Here is a 22574-nt window from a genome sequence, read left to right as displayed (position 1 = left end):
CGTGCAGGAAAGGTGATGGAGGATCCAACAGGTACAAAGATTCCTCATCACTCTCCTCGCCAAGTACAGGGGGAAGTGGGGGCAGGATATGAAGAACCCTCCCATGCCCCAGTGACCTTTTATTACCCCTCATACTCCGGGGCCAGGTACGGGCTTTAGTGGGGGGACAAAATACCGGTTTTGGGGGTATTAACGGAGTGGTGTCTTGGTCGTGTTCCAGTAGGGGTGAGTCTCGCTCATTATCAGAGGTTTTAGCTGCAGTAGTTTCCCAGTTTTGTGGTGGTTCTTCAGATATACTTCTAACACACATTGGGGCTTGAGTTTGTTTGCTCTGCTCGCCTCTCTTTCTCTCAGCCTGAGAGATACTAGGACTAGGTTGTGGAGAGTCTGAATGAGCAAAAGTAGTAGTCTCTGAGGATGGCTGTTCTTTCGAAGGAGAAGACAGAGCAGTAGCCGGTTTGTGAGAGTGCAGCTGGAGGGGCTGTTTTTGTTTGAGCAGATGAGGAAGATGGGAAGGTATAGAGCTAACTGTGGGAGTGAAAGATGGAGAGCTGGAGACAGGTGGAGTTTGAGGACCTCCAGATGAGGCAGTGGAGAATGAGAAAGGTGGTGCCAAAGGTGTCGATGATGTAGAAGGAATAGAAGAGGCTAGTAAAGATGGTACAGGATGGAGAGGAGAGACTGGGATTCCAGCCCCAGACAGACGCTTCTCTCCACTCTCTCCTGGTGAAAGCTCGAAACGTTCTGCAAACTCAGGGTAAGTAGGGGGCATGAAAGCTTTCCAGGAGCGCCGATTTGGATTGTCCTTCTTGTCACTGCCCTGGTGCCGCCTTTTGGTCACAACAGCTGCCCCAACGGCAGCTGAATTTGATGCAGGAATGACCACTGCAGAGCCGACTCCTCCGACAGGTGACATACTCTGAGGGTCACTGGTGAGTTTCAGAGCATCAAAAATAACTCTTTCATCCAGCTTTTTCACACCTGCATCTGCAGGCCCTCCCCGTGCAACAAATACTCCACCTATGTCAGCTCCCAATGTCCCATTGCTGGACAGCGTACTCTCCTCACCGCCCCCTGAGCCCAGAGTGCTGCGAGAAGGCTGGCTGAGCTTTGAGCCTTGATCAATCTGCTCATTGATGCGCATAGTATCGTAAATTGAGCGCTGGGGTACATAGCAGTCCTCAATGTATGCCTCCTCATCATCACCCTTCCCAAGGCACCTGGGGTTCTGCCGCAAGCAGTCCGGGCGGCTCAGAGGTTTTCCCATCCCAAACCACAGCGCCCTCAAGGGGCTGAGATGGGATGGTTACTATTCCACAAACAAAGCCTGCTGTGAGCAATAGTGAGGCTCTGAACTACTTTGATAGCTCACCCATGAATCCTGTAATAAAAGCATATATGGTCATGCACTGAATTCTCAGTATACAATGTGTTACGATGCTTAACATCCAGCATAAATATCCGAGTAAGAAAAGGTACGAGCCCTCGATTCAGAGCTACATGGCGGCATCTGCATGTGCAATGCTGATAAGCATTAGAAGTGTCTTTTTTGCACAGACAACTCTTTGAAGTAACATATTAAATATTAAGAAAAATATACAAAAAGGCTGGTAAGTGTCTGAATCAGACATGCAAAATCCATAACAGGATAATAACATCCCTCATGGACAATATTCCTTTGTTTCCTTTATGAACCGCTGAGTCCTAAACCCTCAAAACAAGGGCAAAATCCAAAATCCTTTCCTTCCTTAGTGCTGCTTCCTCTTGACTCTCCTTCCCACTGCCACAACAGGAAAAATCAAAGCGGGGCTTCAGCTACTTTCACCATCTCCAAGAGCAGCAGCCAAAGCTGTATGAGGCTCCTTTTAAGGTGAGAACTCCACACTCTGTTACATAAAACCAGTAAAAAGTTCAGCAAAGAAAAACAAAAAGTGCCAGTCAAGAGATTTTGTCTCTCATCTCCCTTTTTCTTCTACGTACATAATGTAGTAGCCATAATTCCTTGGAAGTATTTCCAAAAACAAGGCATCTTGACAAAAAAAAAAAAAAAAAAAAAAAAAAAAAAAGAGAAAATTCACACTGTAAATTTACTTGATAACACTAGAGTATATTTAAAGAAACAGTCATAAAAACCGTAACGGACTCACGCTTCCGACAGTCCTACCAGTGTTCCAGCCGTGTATTCTTTATCAATCTCTGCTTCCTCTTTTTAATCCTATAACGAAGCATTAATAGAGCATGTCAGGAAGAGAAGCCATCTGTGCCTGAAATACCTCATCCTCCTCTTTTATCTAGTCCTCTTCAGCATACGGAGCACGAGGGATTGAAATCAATGAATTCCAACACTCTTTGTGACATGTTCATTTCATATTAAAAGTAAAAAAGATGTTCTTTGAACATGAAAAAAGAAGAATTTCTTTTAGGGAATCCTTTCATCCAGAGCTTGGGGGAAAATCCAAGGGTCCAAAAGGTATCTGTGTCCAGGAGGGTTGAGGGTATGGAGATCCAATGAGTCCGGTGCAGCCGGGGAAAGAGTGGAGAGTCAAGGGATTGTATCCAGAAGGCAGAGACCCAGACAGAGCTTCATTCCAAGTGCTGCCTTGCACTTCAGGCACTGTGATTTCCAGACAATCCCCGGACACGCAGGAGACTGAATCCAGAAGGCAGAGACCCAGACAGAGCTTCATTCCAAGTGCTGCCTTGCACTTCAGGCACTGTGATTTCCAGACAATCCCCGGACACGCTCCCTTTTCCCTTATTTTCTTCTTTCAGTATTCCAAACACAAGAGCTCAGCTAGGCTCCACGCAAGCTCCTTGCTCTTCTTTTCTCTGATTTCTTCTTGTGCAGACTTTCTTTCTCATACACGCTTTTCTCTGTGTCTGTTCTAAAGCCACTACACAGCTGAAATGGCTTGCAGCTGCTAAAAAAATCTCCCAGTTTTCCTCTCTCGTTCACTCCCCCTTTCTCTCACACACTCTCAGCTCTCTTTTTTTCTCTTGCTCTCTCTCCCTCCTTTCTCTCTCGCTCTCTCTGTTTTTGTTTGAATCCAGCTCCGTTTGTTCTGTTTCCTGCTATGGTATTAAAACACAGGAAGTGGTCCAATCATGCCGGTTTCCCCTTCCAAAAAAACACACGAGACAAGGTTAGAGGAGTGAGCCCAAGATAAAATGTGTGGGAGGAGGGGCCATGGAGTCAGTGGGAGTGACCAATCCGGGGATCTGACGTGTTTCTGCAGAATCACTGGATAACGGGAGCAGCTTATCGCATACTAAGCACTATATAAACCATCTTTGTAAATGCAAAATAGTATTGAAGAAGAGAGGCTACAGTAAGAGTTTTTGTGTGCAGTGAGCTTAAATGAGATTTCATTTTGTATTTGTTATATTCATCACTTTGCTGTAATCTAAACCTGAATTAGCTGGAATAAACACTCCCACTCAAAAAGAGCAAATGCCTGAGAAAAAACAAAACTCAAGATCACAATAGACAGACAGACAGGAAAAGTAAGTATGAAAATGATAACTAAAGTGGGAGTGGTCATACTGAAAGAGGAGGGAGCTTCTGAGAGGGAATTAAAGAAATAACGGCTGCCTTTCTTTACCCCTTCAAATAAACTGCCATACGTGGAAGCAAAAATCCCCTGCACACATTCCCTCTTACTGTTCTGTCCCCTCCCTCCCTCCTTTTTCAGATAGGTCCTCTGTAAAAGCAAAACAATACAGGAGGACATACAAAAGTCTGCCATATTCAAACACCCCACTTGTGCATTCCCGTCTGCTACTCTTCTGTAACACAATCCTGTCAGGAGAGACCATAAGGGGGGGCTGGGGCCTCTGATGAGGGGCTTCAGGATAACATAACATGAAAATGAATGAACATTCCGTTTAAAAGTGTCCACCGACCCAGCCCAACACGAAATGGGAATATAAAGTTTGAGCTTTTAATATTTCTATGTGCCAAACACCTCATTTTCATTGTTCTACTGCACAGATCACAATCTGTCTATCCTTTTTTCACAGTGTAAAAGGATAGTTCATTCTTCTTGGCATTCCAAACCCGCATGATTTTCTTCAGTGCAACATAAAAAGATAATGTTTTTTCCAGGCTCTTTTTCATACAATTACATTTAAAAAAGGATGGAAAAGCACAAAGTAAAAAGGCCAATCCAACTTGTGTGCTATGCTCTGAACCTTCTGAAGCTATAAAATAGCTTTGTGTGACAAATAGACTGATATATAAATCATTATTCACTGACATATTGGACATTACTACTTCTGTAATGAACTTTCATTAACATAAACTGAATAACTTTTTTTTTACGTTTTTAAAGCAATCATATTTCAGAAGACTTCAGAAGACGTGGAATAGCTCAAAAGTCGCTGCTGAAAGGCTTCAGTACCCATTCATTGTGATTACAAGGAAAATATTCCTTTGTGCTCCGTGGCAGAAAGAAAGACATATGGGTTTGGGATCTCAATAAGGGTCAGTAAATGAAGAGAGTAAATTTTGAACTATTCCTTTAAGAAGTTCCCGCAGAGAATAAACACTGAACGCATGTCTGCCCATTCTTCCTAGTACTCAGTCCAAGAAGCACAAATGCATGCAGAAAAATGCACACACTCACGCATGAAAAGGGGGAGGGGCTTGTCCGTCCTCAGTGATCTAACTGTTGCTCTGAACCTCCACGCTCCCCGTGGCCTGCATGTCAAGCAAGCCAAATACTCTGTCTTTCTTATAAACTCTTTCCCCCTCTGTGTTAGTTGGGTTGCAGCTGTCATGGCCGCTTCCAACACAAACCTCCCTACAGAAACAAAAGAGGTTTGTTGTCCATTTTGCTGGTGCTTGTGCTCTCTCCCTCGACCCATGTCAAACTAGGTTTCAGTGAGCAGTATTACTTGCTTCATTTAAAACGAGACACGTGCATCCCAGACACTGGACAATAAACAGTAATACCAAATACATTTGTACACAAAATAAAACTAAATAAGAGACCATAACAATGAATGTGTAATTCATCTAAATGTTCGCACTTCCTGATACCAATTAAATTCATGACTGCTTGACTGGTGCATCCCCCACTCTACTTTTCCTCATTCTTTCAGTGACTGGTCATTTGGCCAGTCACGCCTGGTTAAAGAGTCAAAGTCTTGACTCAGACAGGAAGAGGGAGGGGTTTCAAAGCCCCAAAATCCCCTAAAGAGACTCTGTCGTTGGAACTTAACTGACTGACATAGGTAAAGTGCTACTAGTGCTTTGTGGCTAAAATGGCCCCCATTTAAAGCCTGGCTGTCACTCAGCAAAACAAGCACGAGGCCCGAGAACATTATTGACTTTAGAGGGCTATTTGTTGCCTCAGCAGAGCACCTGTTGATATTGTTTTTTTTTTTCTTTTTATTTGTCACTTGCCCAACTCTTACTCTTTCTTTCTCCCTGCCTGATTGTACAGTACTAAAAGTAAAAGGTACTGAAAGCCTCATCTGTTTGTTTCGGTTGTTCATCTACCCCCCTCTTCTCTCGTTCCCTTTGCCACACTGGTTACTAGGTAGCATGTCTCACATTTACTCTATCTCAGCAGTAGATTTATAATTAACCACCAGGCTTTACCTGAATGACTCAATGTGTGCATTGTTCTCTCTCACCACCACCGACACAAAGACATATGGAGCAGAGACAGGAATACAAACACCTCTCCTAAGAATGAGAGAGGAGTCTGATCTGGCCACAAAATTAAAGCAATAAAATAAGTTTTAAACACATTTACAGCATTAACCTTTAGTTTCACATTTAGTTAATATTTTTAGATTATTAAAACTATTTGTTATTCTGTTAAAAATATAACATGTCAAATTAAATAAAATACAACAAATGTCTGCATCAGCAACCTCTTGTTCCCACACCCAGTCATTGCACTGATTATTATCTTGGTAATTATTTCCAAATGTCAATGGGGTCCCTATTTACTTAAAGTTCCTATTTATTCTGTTGGTGAGCTAATTGAGAGTAACTGGAAGGGAAAGTGGGCTATTCTATGGAATGCCACAGTAATGCACAACAGCTGAAAAAATATCAGGCAATGGGAACAGCTAGGGCATGACATAACACACGCATGTGCACATACACTCGAATGCCAATGTGTGATGTATAGAACTTTATTTAGTCATCAGATTAGTCTAACCATGTTATCCTAATTTAATCAACCCCTTAGTGAAAAAAATAAACTGGAAATTAGCAGACTGACAGAAAAAGTAAATTTACAGAACTTTCACTCCGAGGTGGAAGATGCTTCACAGAAACTCTGCAAAAATAGAAATAACACTAGAATGATATTAGAGATCATGGAGATGGCACAGAAACACTTAAACGCAAAAAGCTGTACGAGGCTACAAAAGACTAATTAAATGGTGAATGAGAATGTCTCTCTGTCATTTTGTGTGCCAAATATATTTATTTGTATTGTAAAAAATAATTGTATAACAATTGTAATTGTACAATAGTAATATAATTGTTTGAAATTTTCAAAAGCTGAAGTGATTGCCTTATTTTATTTATTAGTTTGAATATGTGTAAATCAATATTTATACTAATTGTAAAAGGTAGGGGTGTGCCATATCATACCGTCCACGATAATACCGGTATACATTTTTACATGATAAAAAAAGTGTCATATCGCGATATCAATGATATAGCGACGCGATGACGTATGGCGGATATACGTTCCCTAGCGCGCACAACAACAACACCACAAACCCAATAGGTGTGTTCGACTTGAAGCAGCGCTGCGCAGACTGATCGGTGTATGACATCAAAGTATCGCGAGAGTGGTTCTAGAGCATATTCGAGCGCACACTTTTACCTTCAAAGCTAGGCGAGACGCATTTCTTTAGCGAAGCGGTGCGGAGAGCTGCTTCTGAAACGTGCCGCGGCTCCGCTGGTGTAAACACAAGCATTGACTAGAGTGGCCGCGTCGGAGCCGTAACGCGCCGCTGACGCATGCAGTGTAAATAAGGGGTAAGTCACTCTCGCGGTATTTTGACGTCATACACCGATCGGTCTGCTTCAAGTAGAACACACAGCTGCTGCTGACACCTTATGACAATAGATTTACACTTCAAATTAGGTAGTCTGTCATTGATGACAGTAGCTCATTGGAAAAGGATGGAAAATGCCCTTCATTTTGTTTGCACTAATAAATGCTGCTGCCTGCCAGCTGTAATCACCAATAAAACGTTGTTCCATGTTTTTTTTTTCTATATAGTCATAAATATCGTTATCGCAAATATTCTTGAAATACCGTGATATAATTTTGAGGCTATATCGCCCACTCCTAGTAAAAGGTGAATAAAAGAACAAAGCCAACTGATTAATCTGTGAAATAATCGACGATTAATCGTTGTAATAATCAATAGATTAATTGATTATCAAAATAATAATTTGTTGCAGCCCTAAATCATACACTATTCCGAAGTTACAGATACAGAAATACAGTTATCTAACTACTAGACACAACTTAAAGTTCGATAGACTCTCCGGGTCAAAAGGATATCCAAAATGTGTGTAAGTAAGTATACATCATGGTAGGATTTGTTTGCACTTAATGCAACAGACTTAATGCAAATTATTACTTTTATTTAATTCATTTTTATTCACAATGTTAATATACAGAACTTCAATGCAAGATCTTTGCATTACCTTATTGCGAGAGTGATAAATTAATTCTTCATGAAAAATAATCAGTGCTAATCTGCTTCATGTGACCGTGAGGCCACAAGATTGATAATGTTAGAGGGAAACCCCTAAGGTTTGGGTGGGGGTAGGGCAGGTCAGTCTGCGCAGTTGTTATTGTGGAGGAAAAGCTGTGATCACAAACTACGTAGAAAGAGGTCGATAAAAATAGACAAACCGGCAGGACTGAGGGAGGGATGGAAAGAGTAAAGGGAGTGAAGATATAAGCGGCGATGGTGAGGACAGTGTGGACAACCTGATGTGATTTAGAAGCCATTCCCTCATCCCAACAGCCCTGCGAAGGAATTCCCAGTTGGACAGGGGGCCCTCGTTTTACTCCAGTCTAGCACTTCATCCCGCCCCACCAGCTCAAGCTTCAGCTGCTCTAGGACTGGGCAACATGGGAGCGCACAAGGGTACATGAGGGACAGGAATTTAGGGAGAGGGGGCAACCACACCCTGCTTATGTGAATGAGTGTCAGTGTGTTTGAAGGGTCCAGGGTGGGGAGACAGCTGGGATGCCGGACGCTCCACACAGACTGGAATTAGAAACATTCTCACACAAGGACCTGCGGGCACACTCCCACAACATACAAACACACCTTCTGTGTCTACATATCACCCTATAGCACACGCCGACCTGCTGCTAAATATGAGAACATATCCAGACAGGAAGCACCGGACGACACTGGCAAGACATTTCACAATAAAGTCACAAGTGCGACAAGTTTCCCTGTTTCTCTCCAGCCCATTTCCACGACATCTCAATACGCTCATTGTTGAGAAGCTAAACAATGATACTGACTAATCTGACACCTTCTCTTAATACCCCATGCCCCCCGCAGCTGCCCCGACGGAGCTTACACAACAAAAAAACCTCTCAGACACACACACACACACACACACAGAGGATCACCCTCCCCTCTCCGCCCCTTTGAGCAATGACATCATTTTGGATTTGGTGTCTTTGAAATGGAGTCTGGTTTGCGTGGAGCGAGGCGAAAATGAGAGCAGACTATTTTGTGGCAGACGAACGGGCTGCACTCAAATTTATCTTACAATGTTTCATTACAAAGTGGTAGACGAAAGGAGAGAAATGGGGCAGAGAAGATGGAAAATTGAGGAACGCTGGCAGCCAAGTTGGATGAATACCAAAGATGTCTTTCTGAACACATTTTATCCGTCTTTCTCTCTTCTTCCCCTTTGTAATGAATGAGATCCCATTCTGTAGCTTCCTAAAAATAACCTATAGACTGCAAATACATACAGTGGGGTTCAAAAGTCCACTTTTTCAAATGTAATATTTTTTCCTGTTACAAATGATATTCATTCAGCATAGCATTAATATAAGCATAGTTTACGTGAAAAATTAACATTCTCCAAAATGTCTCAGTATTTTGCTTTAATGAAAAAATAAAATAAAATTGATATACATTTTTTTAAACATTTTAAAATAAATAGTTAATTTTTAAATTACATTTATATCTATTTGTATAAAAATAATAAAAGTTATAAAAATAATTGTATTGTTTTGCTTTTAGTGTTGTAGCCCACATTGCAACTTTTTAGTCTTTGTGAGTTAGAGATACATGGTTGTCTTTATTTTAAGGTCTTCAAGGCCACAAGACAATGTTAAGAAGCAGTAATTTTCCATGGCCTTTTGTTTGTTATAATACCAATTGCTGACTGACTGAGTCAGACTGAGCATTTAGAAAGACACAACAAAGATTATTAAGTACATTAAGCATCTGCTCATTATTATTTTGAAAGTTATATTTTCTGATGGAAAGAAAAATCTAATAACTTAGATCTTATAAAAGTGTATCCCATCAATACGTCAACATGAGTTTTGAAGCCCGCTGTACTTTATATTTTATATTCACAACTTTGTTGGGTTAGGGTTAATTCTTTAACCCTACTTCACCCCTGTATTGATTAGACATCCACATGAGCTTCATTGCAGACCATACTGACAACACCCACTTCTTATTCAGCTACGTCGTCTTCTGTTCTCTATTCATTCCCTTTTCTGGCCCTCTCGCTGTCTGCCTGCGCTCTGAAACACATCTATACAACCTGCTTTTATTTATATCAGAATGAAAGCCAGAAAAGGGGATGGTGAGTGTTGGTGTGCATTCAGTTCACCATATCGTTAAAGATTTGATAGAGAGCTTTATTAGACCGCTATGCCTATGATGAGATGAGGTAGGAGTGAAGGTATGAGACATGCAAGTGGGTAGACGAGGAGTAGAAAACCAGAAATACTCAAAAATTGAAAAAGCGTGAGGAAAAGACAGAAGAATTTCTCAAGACTTCCTCAGTGATCCAAGTTTCTACAAAGCAATTCATAATAAAGACAAATCAAGGACATTTCATTAAAAATAAAACATTTAACTAATGACAGACCAATATATTGTCCATAATCCATATTTGGGTATGCATAATTCATATTTGAGCAATGATCAATAACCCTGCCTGCTTGGCTGATTAAAACTGATTGCCTTACTAGTTGATTTTTTTCATTTAATTTCCAAATCACTAACTACGCTTCAGTTCAAAAGTTTGGGGTTGGTAAGATTTTTTTTTATGTTTTTGAAAGACGTTTCTTATGTTCAACAAAGCTGCATTTATTAGATCAGAAAGTCAAAGCATTAATAATTTGAAATGTTGTTAAAACTCCTTTTCTATTGGAATATATTTTAAAATGTAATTTATTCCTGTGATGACAAAACTGAATTTTCAGCAGTCATTACTCCAGTCTTCAGTGTCACATGACCTTTCAGAAATAATTCTAATATACAGAACATATATATAAAATAGGGTAGAGCTGGAAGTGGGTGGACTACAGTACAGTGGGTTCTTGCACCTGACCCCTTCCCTTTTTACACTCCCATATTGACACTGTGGACTGACACAGATTAGCGCTATGATCAGATTTAGCTCAGTGTCCATCACAATGAGCTCTCTCCATGTTGGCACTCAACAGTGGAATGCAATACTATGAAAAAAACCCTGCAATTAAAGGTTTACCTTGCAGGAAATTAAAACATCTCTGAAGAACGCAAATCAGAGTGACAAATTTCACCCTTCCAAATTCCAAGAACTTCAGAAAGTACTAAATGTTTATTGCTATTTAAAATCTTTAAACCTTTAAAACAACTACAGTTAAAGTTCACTGCACTACCTCAATACCACTCAAAGTCTTTTAAACTAGTCATATTTTTGTTGCTGAGCAATCAAACATGGCGGAGGAAGGAATGATTCAGTCTCAGCAAGGCATATTTTCTACAGCACTGATTCACTCTCCTGCTCCTGGAGGTCTCTGACGCCCAGCACATCCGTCATTTCCTCAGCTTTACTCCTTCCCACTTCCACCTACACCTCTTCACTCTCACACTCTCCTTTCTTTCACCACCCTCGAGAGGCATGAGTAAGAGAGATACAGACATTTCATCAGACGGTCAGGGGAGGAAAGGTGAACTCGAGCAGCCCACTCTGAGGGCTAAGAGCTGACATGTCTCTCCTTATTCTCTTGCCACCATCACCGAGTACGTGATGAGAAGAAAACAGCAAGAACATGTCGGTAAAAAAGGATTTATTAAGAGGGAGAGCTTTCACCCTGCAGTAACACAGAAATTAAAAGTACCACGCAGATCTCAACACATTTTTCTTGCATTTTTTTTTAAACAAGCATACTCGAGAGGCAAGACTTCAGAGAGCATGTATAATGAAGTGACATGTTGTGTGAAAATGTTCTTGCAAACCTCTCTAAACAAACATTATCCTAAAAGAACTGCACAATTAACTGAAATCAACTAAAATCATGCTATGCCTTAGTGTGATTATCAAAGTAAATGTAAATATGCAGAATGTGTTTCAGAGTGAAGCACAGCACTGTGTTCCTTTATACGGCAAGCAGCTTTACTTTATATAAGCAGCTCAAAATCTGGTGTTTTCAGTGTCTCATAGTGGCTGGGTTTGCAGCAAACAGTGCACCACATAAATTCCATCTCTGCACGTACAGCCATATATATTAGCATTGTAATTTTTTAGTTGTACTGTAAAATACTATAATAATAATAATAATAATAATAATAATAATATAATAATAATAATTATTATTTTATAGTAATATTGATATACAGTATAAATCAAATTGTGCAGCTCCACAAACAAGACCTTTTTTTTTTAAGTACTTTATTTGTAAAACTTTTTTCTTTTTCAAAAACATAACACTCCATAACATACTATATATGTATATTAATACAATATAACCAAAATAGTTACCCCATGCCACACTTCTCCCCTGCCCCCAACCCAAACATGCACCAAATATTTATGAAAGTACTCTTATCACACATCACCATCAGAAGAACCTCAGCCGGACCAAGGAAATGAAAAATGGAAAAGAAAAAGCAAAAAACAGAGGAAAAACAAGATCGAATGACACATAGCACATTAACAACATAGCAAGGACATCCTTAAGATATAGACCTGAAATATGACCAGATTTTGTCAAACATCTTTAATCTGCCCGCTCTAGAGAAGCGTATCCTTTCAAGCTTGAGGGCCGAAACCATTTCAGCTAACCATTTAAAAAAAACTTGGAGGTGACGTAGATTTCCACAAACAAACAAGTTTCACTTTTTTTTTTTTTTTAATCAGAAAAAAAATTGCAATTCGATTTATTTCCCCACATCCTGCAAACCTGGCTTGATGTGATTTACGCAATAAGTACATGTTTCTGAATCAACATTCCTTACTGGTTCTGGAACATCATCCTGCATCATCTGCAAATCATTGTCCACTGAATTCAGGGGTAGGGTGGTTGATTCAGGAACACGTCATACTTGGGTAAACCACATGGGTCACAACATAAGCTTTGCTATACCTTGTTTACATATCGAAAAAATAAGATATAATCACTGTGCCACATGAGCTCATGTTTAGGTAGGAGGGCTGAGCCCCTCGAAGACTGAAACTTTAGAATCGCCTGTGGCACACAAACACTGTTAGCAAACAGTGGTTTGCACAGAATGTAATCTGATATTGCAAATGATGAATACAGTACACATAAAAATACACAGTTTGCTGAATCTTTTCCTACCTTGAATTCCTGAAGCTGCTGTTTGATGACCTCCACTTCTGTCCCCACGACAGCCTGTGTGTTCAGCACCTCCTCTGCTCGTCCCAACAACCCTTGTAGGTCAGCTAGACGGCCGTAGAACTCCTTCACACGCTCTTCTGCTGCTTCTATGAGTGCCAGACGGTTCTGGCCCCGCTCTGCTAGCTTGCCTGCCTGTCTGCTCAGGGCTTCTGTCTCTCTCCTGAGGGCCAGAAGATCAGGTGAGCTCCCCTCTCTACGGAGCATAGTCGTGCATTCTCCACCATGACTCTCCAGCTCGACACGGAGGGCATCGAGTCGACTCAGGAAGCCCCTGACAGCATCAGCCTGTGAGGCCAAGGAGTCAGCATCCCGCCCCACAGGGCTAAGGCTGTCCAACTCATCGTCCAAATCAGCCAGGCGGGAGAAAACATCTCGAACATGTGACTGGACCTCTCCCACACCTTGCAACCGGGACTCCAAGGATGAGCAGCATTGCTCAGTCTGTGGGGGAAAGAGAAGGGACACATGCAGGTAAATGAAGCTGAAATTGTGGGTCATTCCTATGCAGCAGACCAATCATGTTTCTAAATATACTGGATAAACATATGAATATAATAAGTAATAATATTTCATAATATGACTATATTAATATATTTAAAAATGAATATGAATAGATTTTAATAATTTCACTGTTTAAGCACATATTGTCATTTTGGTCGCATCCCTGAGTGCTTTTAACATAAAGCACTGTCAGTTTACCAAAAAATGCTCAAACATTCCTTAGATGTTTCTAACATATGTTCCTGGGAAGAGACTTTAAAATAAAAATATAGGTTATTTCCATTTCTGAAATTTCACTTTCCATCCTGTCAGACTGTAATGTCCCCTTAACTAACTAAATGCAGTTCCTCAATTACAACATCCTTCAGGCAGTGACATTATTTTCATGAAAAACTGTACTAACAAAGTTTTAGTAATGGATTTGATACATTTTCTGGTGTTTTTGGTGTTATTTGGTTTCTCAGTTTAAAAATTAATAATCCTGTTTTATAACATTGCGGAAATCGATAGGAAGTTTTAAAAGATGAATAAGTGATATCAAAATTAATTTCTAGTTGATGTGGCTGACTTGCAATCCCTCAATAAGCGACAGATAACTTTATTATTAAGTTATTTCTATACTTAGAGGTTTTATCCGAAAATTTTTTTTGCTGTTATGTAAATACTTTTGTAAAAAAATTACAATAAAATGTTCGGTGTCTGAGCTTGACCACAGCATATTTCTGAAAGTCTGCTAAACACATTTATAGAAATACTGTACACTTACAACATAAGTATATTAAACGTTCAAAATGCACTGCATAGAAATGCAGTACTGTGCAAACTTTATATTTTAATCTTAAAACTTTTGACTACAAATCATGAATACAAGCTATTAAAAATGAACAAGACAAATCTAGACCAACAGCCAGAAAAAGACTGTGTCTTATTTCAGCAAACACGACATGAGCGCAGACATAAACTACAAATCAGGTTATATATAACATCCCAACTACCGCCTCAGTCCTGACACATTCCAGAGGCTCCTGATCATGTGCAGATTCTCTCACCTTCTCAGTAACTTCTTCAAACTCTTTTTCTGTATCACGAGCTTGCTGCAGCAGCCTCTGGCCGCTATCTTCGCCGGCCCTGGAGATCTCGGGCGCATCCTGGAGCAGCCCCTGAGCCAGATTTCGTAGGTACACCACCTGTGGCTGTACAGAGTTTAACAGTTCCTGTTGGCTGCGCAGACGCTCCAGGCTTTTGTTGCTACAAGCTTGCGGCCCAAGCGCCTCCTGAACCTCGATCTGATGCTTGGCTGCCTCGAGTCTTCTCTCCACAGCCAGTCTCCCATCTTCAAACTCCTTCAGTCTGCTTCCCAACTCTTCTAGCTGAGCCGTGCGGCCCTGTAGTCGCTCAGAGAGACCGTCTATCCTGCGATTAAGCTGGGCTTTTTCATCCCTCACTTCCTCTTCACCAGCGCAGCTCTGTTCCAGCAGCTGATCTGCTGCCGTGTTCAGAGAATCTAAGAGAGGGCGACGACGATCCAAGTCCACACTTAACTGTCTAGCCTTTTGCAAAGCCTCGTCTAAGGTGGCGGGATCCAGTGATGGGTGGATCTCCGCCTCCCTTTCCTCACATTCTGCAACCCAAGGTACAAGCTCATTGTGATGTTGTTGGTACAGCTCAGCACAGGACAGCATCTCTTTTATTCGACTGTGTTTATTAGAGGTTTGTCGGTTCATGCCCTCCCAGTCTTGCCGTAAGATGTTTAGTCGAGTCTGTAGGGCTAATCGCTCATCTCCAGTGGGGAGGGATGCCAGTAGAGATGCCCCCTCGGCCTGGATGAGCTCATAGGACCCACGTTGTTGTGCTATGGCTCGCTGGAGATCCTCTTGTTGGGCCAGAAGGGTCTTTAGAGCATCAGGTTGGCAAGGAAGGGCTTCAGAAACCCCAGCTGTGTAATTCCCAGCCTGCCCATCCAACCAGCCACGAAGCTCGTCAAACATCTGCTGGAACTGTTGAGTGCTGGACAGGGCGGCCTGCAGCTGGGACAAGCCATCAGCTGAAAGACAGCAGTAAGGGTGGTGGTTACTATTATGTACATGCATACAGTAGGCGAACAATATTGGGTAAAAACTGACTTTGCCGTATTTTGTTTTTCTGTGATATACACTGCGAAATAAAAAGACACAGGAGTTTTGACGAGTAGAATTAATACATTTTTTGGAGAGTGCATCTGCATAAAAAAATAAGTAAAGTGACAAAAATGGTATTTTACTGTATATTTATGTCTTAATTTCTTCATTTCCAAACTGCAAACTGTTACTCACCAGCCCGTTCTTCTAGGTTTTTGAGGGGGCTGCTCACACTCTCCAGTCTCTTGTGTAACTCATCTCTGAGATACGGTTCGGCCACAATTGTGCTGAGCTCCGCACACAGCTGCTCAGCCTGGGCCAGTTGACCTCGTCTCTGTTCCAGCTCAGCACGGATCTCCCCAGTTTCCTGAAGCCTACAGCGCAGGGCTTCAGGCTGAGCGCTTAGAGAGGCCTGCGCATCCAGCCTCTCGCTTAGATCGACCACACTCTGAGACAGCTCTCTGAGCAGGGCCAGGTAGCGCTCACTGGTTCCCTGCGCCTGGTCGATCTGCTGCGAGCGGCCGGTGAGACGAGAGGTGAGGTCTTCCCACTGCTGTGAAACGTCTGCCAGCTCCTGCCTCACCTCCTCTAGGTCCTGTCCATCTCTAGAACCCTCATCTCCAGACGGGGAGAGGATTCCCTCTGCCGCTCGAGACAGCTGGTCAAACTGGGGTTGCCGTGTCTCAAACTCACGTAGCATGAACTGACGGGATAAAGAAAAAAAAATTTAAAGTGATTTTGGTGAAGCTAAGTTTTGAGAACAATTAGATTTTTCAATTTGACATTTTATTTTTTTTAATGAAAATCTGAGGCATGATGTTAAAACCAGTTAAACTCTGCAGACCCGGATACGGGTCCAAAATCGCTTAAAAATGTTTATGCTTCATTTACATAGCCTTCCTTATATGGTATCAGCCCATATATGGGTTCATTTGAAAGCTTGGAGTGTCTTCTTTACAAAGAATACCATTCCTTTTGGTTTTTATATTCATAAAGCAGTAAAATTAAGCTTAGAAATGTATTCATCCCACACACGAATTTCCGCCTAACCATTGCGAATAATTTTTACGAAGAATGTGTATTTTATATATTTTTCACAAAAAAGTCAAGTCATATATCACAAGAAAGCTCTCATTCTCAGGAATTTGACGATGTAGATTATTTCATTGTGTGACAATCACAGATCGAATGATCTTCGATAGAATCGCGATGTAAAATTTTGTCACCTCTGAGCGAATTTACATTTATACTCGTAGCACTGCTTCAGTCAGCCACAAACAGCCACAAATATCTATATACTCTATATTATCTTTTAGATTAGGATCTCTTCTTTCAAACAAGACCATTTTCACGTTTCTGCGTGCTTCCATCGGTGAGATATATAGCGTTTTGTCCAGATTGCGCAATAGACGCGCTTCTGCCAGAGACGCGCTCTCCATATCATAAGTGCGCATGGAATGATATAAAGCTGGAGGATATGGATTCTATTTTAGATTGTGATAGACCAGATATATTTTATAATGTAGACTAGGGCTGCACGATAAATCGCATACGATATTTAATAGCCCTAATGTAGACAGTCTTGTGCATCCTGAAATAATTAAACATTGTTTTTTTTTCATTTCCTCCATTGTATGTGTGTAGGGTAAACATTTGAATTTGAGTATGTCAAATTTAGGCGAAAATACCCAAAAACGCCCTGAGCATAAGTTTAATTACTATTTTTTTTGTAGAAAAAGCAAGAAGATTAGTTTACCTGCACTTGCTGTTTCTGTGTGTTGAGCATGTTGGGGTCGATACTCAGTGGGCCTAATACGCTCATCATCAGCTCTTTCTCTCGTAGCCATGGTCCTAGCTGACTGGCTGCTGCAGCAAAACTACCCAGCCTATCAGCACACGCTTCCAATTCAGTCTGCCTCTGTGCTGCAGTCTGATTGGCTTTCGTCCACCGTGAGTCTAGGAGAGAGAGCAATATCCTGCATCTGAATGTATTAATAAATATACTAAAACACAATAGATTAAAAAAATGCATGCACAGGTTGCACTTTGACAACTTTGATCACTTTGATATTTGATTTGAAGGTCAGAGCTTTTCTTGGAGCATACATTATTTTCAGCCTTCCATTTCCTGCACCCAACTCTCGCCTTGTGACCAGCAAATTAATATTAATGTACTATTCTGTTGTTATAGTTAGTTATTGGTACCGGGACAAGTTCATTAAATGAAAATTAACTTAAAACACATTACTGACCTATGTCTTCAAGCTGACGTTTCCAAGTCTCAGCTTCAGGAGAATCAGGATGATCTGTTATTAGCTGATTGAGAATGTTTTTTAGATCCTCCACTTTCCCAGAATGGTCGGCAAGCTCAGTAAGTAAAACCTGGACACAGGTGCCTGTCTGTCAGATGTCTGTCACAATGTAATGGAATGATGGCTAGGGCTACTGTTTTAAGGGGTCATGAACTGAGAAATCAAAATTCCCTTGATCTTTTGACATATAAGAGGTCATTGTACTGTACTATAAAAACATCCTGTAAGTTTCAGAACTCAAAACTCTGCCAAATCGACAGCTTTTGGAATGTTCTACTCTATGATATAATACTGTAGATAAGCACCGCCTTCGCAGAAGAAGATCGACATCACTGCCTGTTTAGCCCCACCCACCTATTCACGCATGTAGCCTAGTGTTTACGAGAGGCGAACGCGCAGGTCTACGCAGAAACCAAACGATAAAGATGGCTCTGAAGACAACAAGATGCTGTGTTGGAAAAGAAAGAGGAAAGAGTGGATGAACTTTATTTTTAATGAAGATCCAGACCACGTCAGTAAGAACTCTGTCTTTTTGTTCACTTCATTTTACCGCAGATTCATTTACAAACAAGGCACAATTTGACGCGAGATTTTCAAAAAGATTGAAACTAAAAGACAATGCTGTACCGACTATATTGGATCCAACAGTCATGTCGCAACACACAAGTGTGAGTAACTGTTTTTATTACGTGATCACTATTGATTTGTCTGTTAAATAGATAATTTGATATGTACTGAGTATTTATGCGTTTTTAACCTAAATCACAGCAGCGTCCATCTGTGAAGTGACATAGAATGTCAAACATACACAAGCCAATCATAGCAGTGCAGTGGGCGTTTACTTCCCAGTCTACAATCCGCCACGCCTATTCAAACAGAGCGTTCTGAAGAGGGGGAGGGGGAGGTATGTCAAAAACAGGACAGAAAATAGCCTATTATTCCCCTAGGGGGACAAAATTATGATGTTTTTTTATGTAAAAATCTTGATAACATTATAAGTGGACCTCAGAGAAAAGTACAAAATAAAAACAGAGGCAGTTCATGACCCCTTTAATAATCCTTTAGAGCAGTGTTTCCCAACATTTCTTTAGTCGCGGCACCCTTTGGAAATTGTAACAAATTTGTGGCACCCTACAAAATTAATTTTGTCACAATATTTGAATTTCTAACTTCGATATGATACTTTGAAAAGTATAGATATTCGGTACAACAGGGAAGAACTGCAGAATATAATGTCATACAGATATTTTCAGTATTATAAAAAAATTTTGTCCATAAATGGTGGCAATCAGTAGGCTAATTTCTAATGAAAAGACCAATTTATATGACAGATTCTAATGTAGGCTTTTATTTATATGTAAACATTGTGAGATAGCTAGTTGTAATGGTAATTAAACAAAGTTTTGCTCACTCAATGTATTTTTGATTTTACAGTTGGGTAATTTTGTTGCAGTAGCACGAGATTTAAAACTTTGAATTGAATACAAAATGACAAGGAGGCTAAGCAGTTAATAATAAAATAAGAACAAATAAAGAAATGAATAATGATAGCACAAATAAAAAATAACAACAGGCCTTCGAATTAAATAAATTGCGTTTTAGTTTTTCAGGTAGGTCTAACAGTAGGGTTAAGATATTTAACTTTTTTTTTTTTTTGAGAAAAGTACAAAATAAAAACAGAGGCAGTTCATGACCCCTTTAATAATCCTTTAGAGCAGTGTTTCCCAACATTTCTTTAGTCGCGGCACCCTTTGGAAATTGTAACAAATTTGTGGCACCCTACAAAATTAATTTTGTCACAATATTTGAATTTCTAACTTCGATATGATAATTTGAAAAGTATAGATATTCGGTACAACAGGGAAGAACTGCAGAATATAATGTCATACAGATATTTTTAATATTATAAAAAAAATGTGTCTATCAATGGTGGCAATCAGTAAGCTAATTTCTAATGAAGAGACCAATTTATATGACAGATTTTAATGTAGGCTTTTATTTATATGTAAACATTGTGAGATAGCTAGTTGTAATGGTAATTAAACAAAGTTTTGCTCACTCAATGTATTTTTGATTTTACAGTTGGGTAATTTTGTTGCAGTAGCACGAGATTTAAAACTTTGAATTGAATACAAAATGACAAGGAGGCTAAGCAGTTAATAATAAAATAAGAACAAACAAAGAAATTACTAATGATAGCACAAATAAAAAATAACGATAGGCATACAAATGAAATAAATTGCTTTTTAGTTTTTCAGATGCAAACAGAAACAATACTGTACTACATAGATGTTTCCTGTCAGCTCGATTTTTGAGTGGACTTTGCTGTTCCGATGAGCATGAACGGTATACGAGTGGAGCACTCACATGGGCCGTGAGCGACTGAGCGGAGCACACACACGCATAGAGCGGGATAATACACAGAGCGTCACACCACGTGAAAGTGAAACCTGAGCGGTGAACTAATTTTCGGCAGCCGGAATTTCAGTGCATCTCTAATTATTGGCGACATCAGAAATGGATATTATATAATAGCTGCTTTTTTGAACATTTTAGCAATTTCAAAATGTTAAAAAATAATTTTTTACACGGCACCCCTGCTCTCGACAGACGGCACCCTGGTTGGCAAACACTGCTTTAGAGAACTATGGGATAACATTAAAGACAAAACTAAGTTACAGAAAATGAATTGCCTGATTACAGATAAACTATTTCATATATATTCTGTGGGGGCCTGTAGTTTGAGACCCCTGTTACAGATGTATTCAATTCTCTCAAAATGTTACCTTGGTTTCTTGGGCTTGAGCACGCACCGCCTCTGGCCGAGAAGGTGAGGCGGTCTGCCCTTGTGCCAGGCTCTCTTCACGGGGCCCCAGCCACTGGATGAGTACCTCAGAGCCCTGCCTGGCCTTCTGCCGCAGGTCAAGAGAGGCCTCTTGCCTACCCTTCCTTTCCCTCATGTCACTGCCCAGCTGCTCATACTTGCAGTTCACATCTGCCACTGCCACCTGGATCTCAGTCAAGTCTGAGGGTAAGAGTGAAGAAATGTTGAGGTAAGTACAGTCACAGCAGCCCGATGACAAGGCCACATAATTATAAAACTGCATCATGTTTGTGCTATTTTTCAAGCAGTGATATACTGTATAAGCTGAGGGTTAGAATTTGACTGTAGTAAAATCCATTCAGCTGTGAAGAACAAAATATGGAGCTCTGCACATGATATGCGGAACATAATATATTTATTGTGGCCACAAATTAAGAATATGCTCCACGACTTGTCGTGTGGACATGTTTTATTAATTCATGCCCTTGTTTTATTTAAATCAAGGACATGATTGATTAATTAGTTCCTTTGTTTTAGGTAAATCATTGCCACATTGTACTAATTTGTTTCCTTGTTTTGATTTATTTAATTTAGTTAATAAAAATAAGAAAACAAATTAGTACAATGTGGCCACAGTTTTCCTAAAAAGAGGGAAAAAATGAGTAAGCTGTTGGAACAAATTCTTAAATTCAGTATTGGTTTCCATTGTAGTGCATCAACAAAACTGCAATAGTAGTAATGTAATATAATAAGTAATGTCATGTATTTTTGCGTTTTGGGTTTTTTTTTATGGAACTTCACACATATATATGTGTGTGTGTGTGTGTATATATATATATATATACACACACACATGCCATGACTCATGTGTGAAGTTCCATAAAAAAAAACCCAAAACGCAAAAATACATGACATTACTTATTATATTACATTACTACTATTGCAGTTTTGTTGATGCACTACAATGGAAACCAATACATTGGATATTGACAACAATGACCTGACAAACTGATTACTTGCAAAATGTGAACAGTGTCAACAGTCCTCAGCTTTATGTACACTGTCAGTGTGAAAGAAAGCCTAAATGATTGGACACATTGGTCATATGCACAAAGACAGATGACACTAATCTGCACTTACTCTGAGAGCAAACTAACAGAACAGGACAAGAAGCAATGCAAAGAAAAATAAGGAGAGTGAGTAAAAGGGTGAAGAGGAAGAGAAATGAGAGGGGAAAACAAATGGAAATGTCTAATAGAGAAAAGCTTCCAGTGATGAGGATGCTGCACAGCTCACTGGCTAAAGGTGTGGAGGAAGCTCACCTTTACAGGTGTGAATGCCATTAACACTGTTGGGGCTGGAAGCACCATTGAGCTGGGAAACACCTGGGAGAAAGACACACAGACACGCGCTCAGACAACGCCACAATAATTCACAGGCATGCTGGCGCAGCACACACATACACAAGCAGCTAGACATACTCAACACAGGATTTAGACACAGAGACACATATACAAACATAATATGCTGAAAATTAGTAGTTTGGAAGGTGGCAGATGCTTAAAGGGACAGTTCACTCAAAAACTCTCCCTCATGTCATTCCAAACCAGTATGACTTTGGAAGTACAAAAGGAGAAAATTTTAATAATGTACCAGTTGCTCTTTTCAATGTAGTAACAAAATTCATTGGAAAAGGGTGCAAAAGCACCATAAAACTGTTTTAATCAGGAACACAAATCAAGCGTTTTTGCTCATGCTTCATATATATTCTAGTAGGGCACTCTTAGTAGGGAAAGTCTTACTAGTTTTGAATGACATGAAGATGAGTAAATGATGACAGTTTCCATTTTTGAGTGAATTATTCTCTAAAAGTAGTGATTTGGAGTCCAAATATATTCATAGTAGAAACATGAAGTACTAGCTACAGAAA

At 40.2% G+C, this 22574-nt stretch overlaps 1 protein-coding gene across 1 annotated transcript in view; it reads right to left on the bottom strand.

Moving 5' to 3' along the window:
* macf1a (microtubule actin crosslinking factor 1a) overlaps positions 1–22574 on the bottom strand; it is a 200946-nt gene that overhangs the window by 38219 nt on the left and 140153 nt on the right. The window contains exons 55-61 of the mRNA XM_016462816.1: positions 21967–22029; positions 20607–20845; positions 17761–17890; positions 17265–17464; positions 15704–16211; positions 14441–15435; positions 12831–13331 (exon numbers count right to left, since the gene is read on the bottom strand). Coding sequence (XP_016318302.1) covers positions 12831–13331; positions 14441–15435; positions 15704–16211; positions 17265–17464; positions 17761–17890; positions 20607–20845; positions 21967–22029 — 2636 coding nt within the window. The remainder of the gene's footprint in view (positions 1–12830; positions 13332–14440; positions 15436–15703; positions 16212–17264; positions 17465–17760; positions 17891–20606; positions 20846–21966; positions 22030–22574) is intronic.

Source organism: Sinocyclocheilus anshuiensis, unplaced genomic scaffold, assembly GCF_001515605.1.
Source record: "Sinocyclocheilus anshuiensis isolate Anshui unplaced genomic scaffold, SAMN03320099.WGS_v1.1 scaffold913, whole genome shotgun sequence".
Lineage (NCBI taxonomy): Eukaryota > Metazoa > Chordata > Actinopteri > Cypriniformes > Cyprinidae > Sinocyclocheilus > Sinocyclocheilus anshuiensis.
The sequence above is the reverse complement of the archived record's forward strand: the minus strand, read 5'-3'. Positions and strand labels throughout refer to the sequence as shown.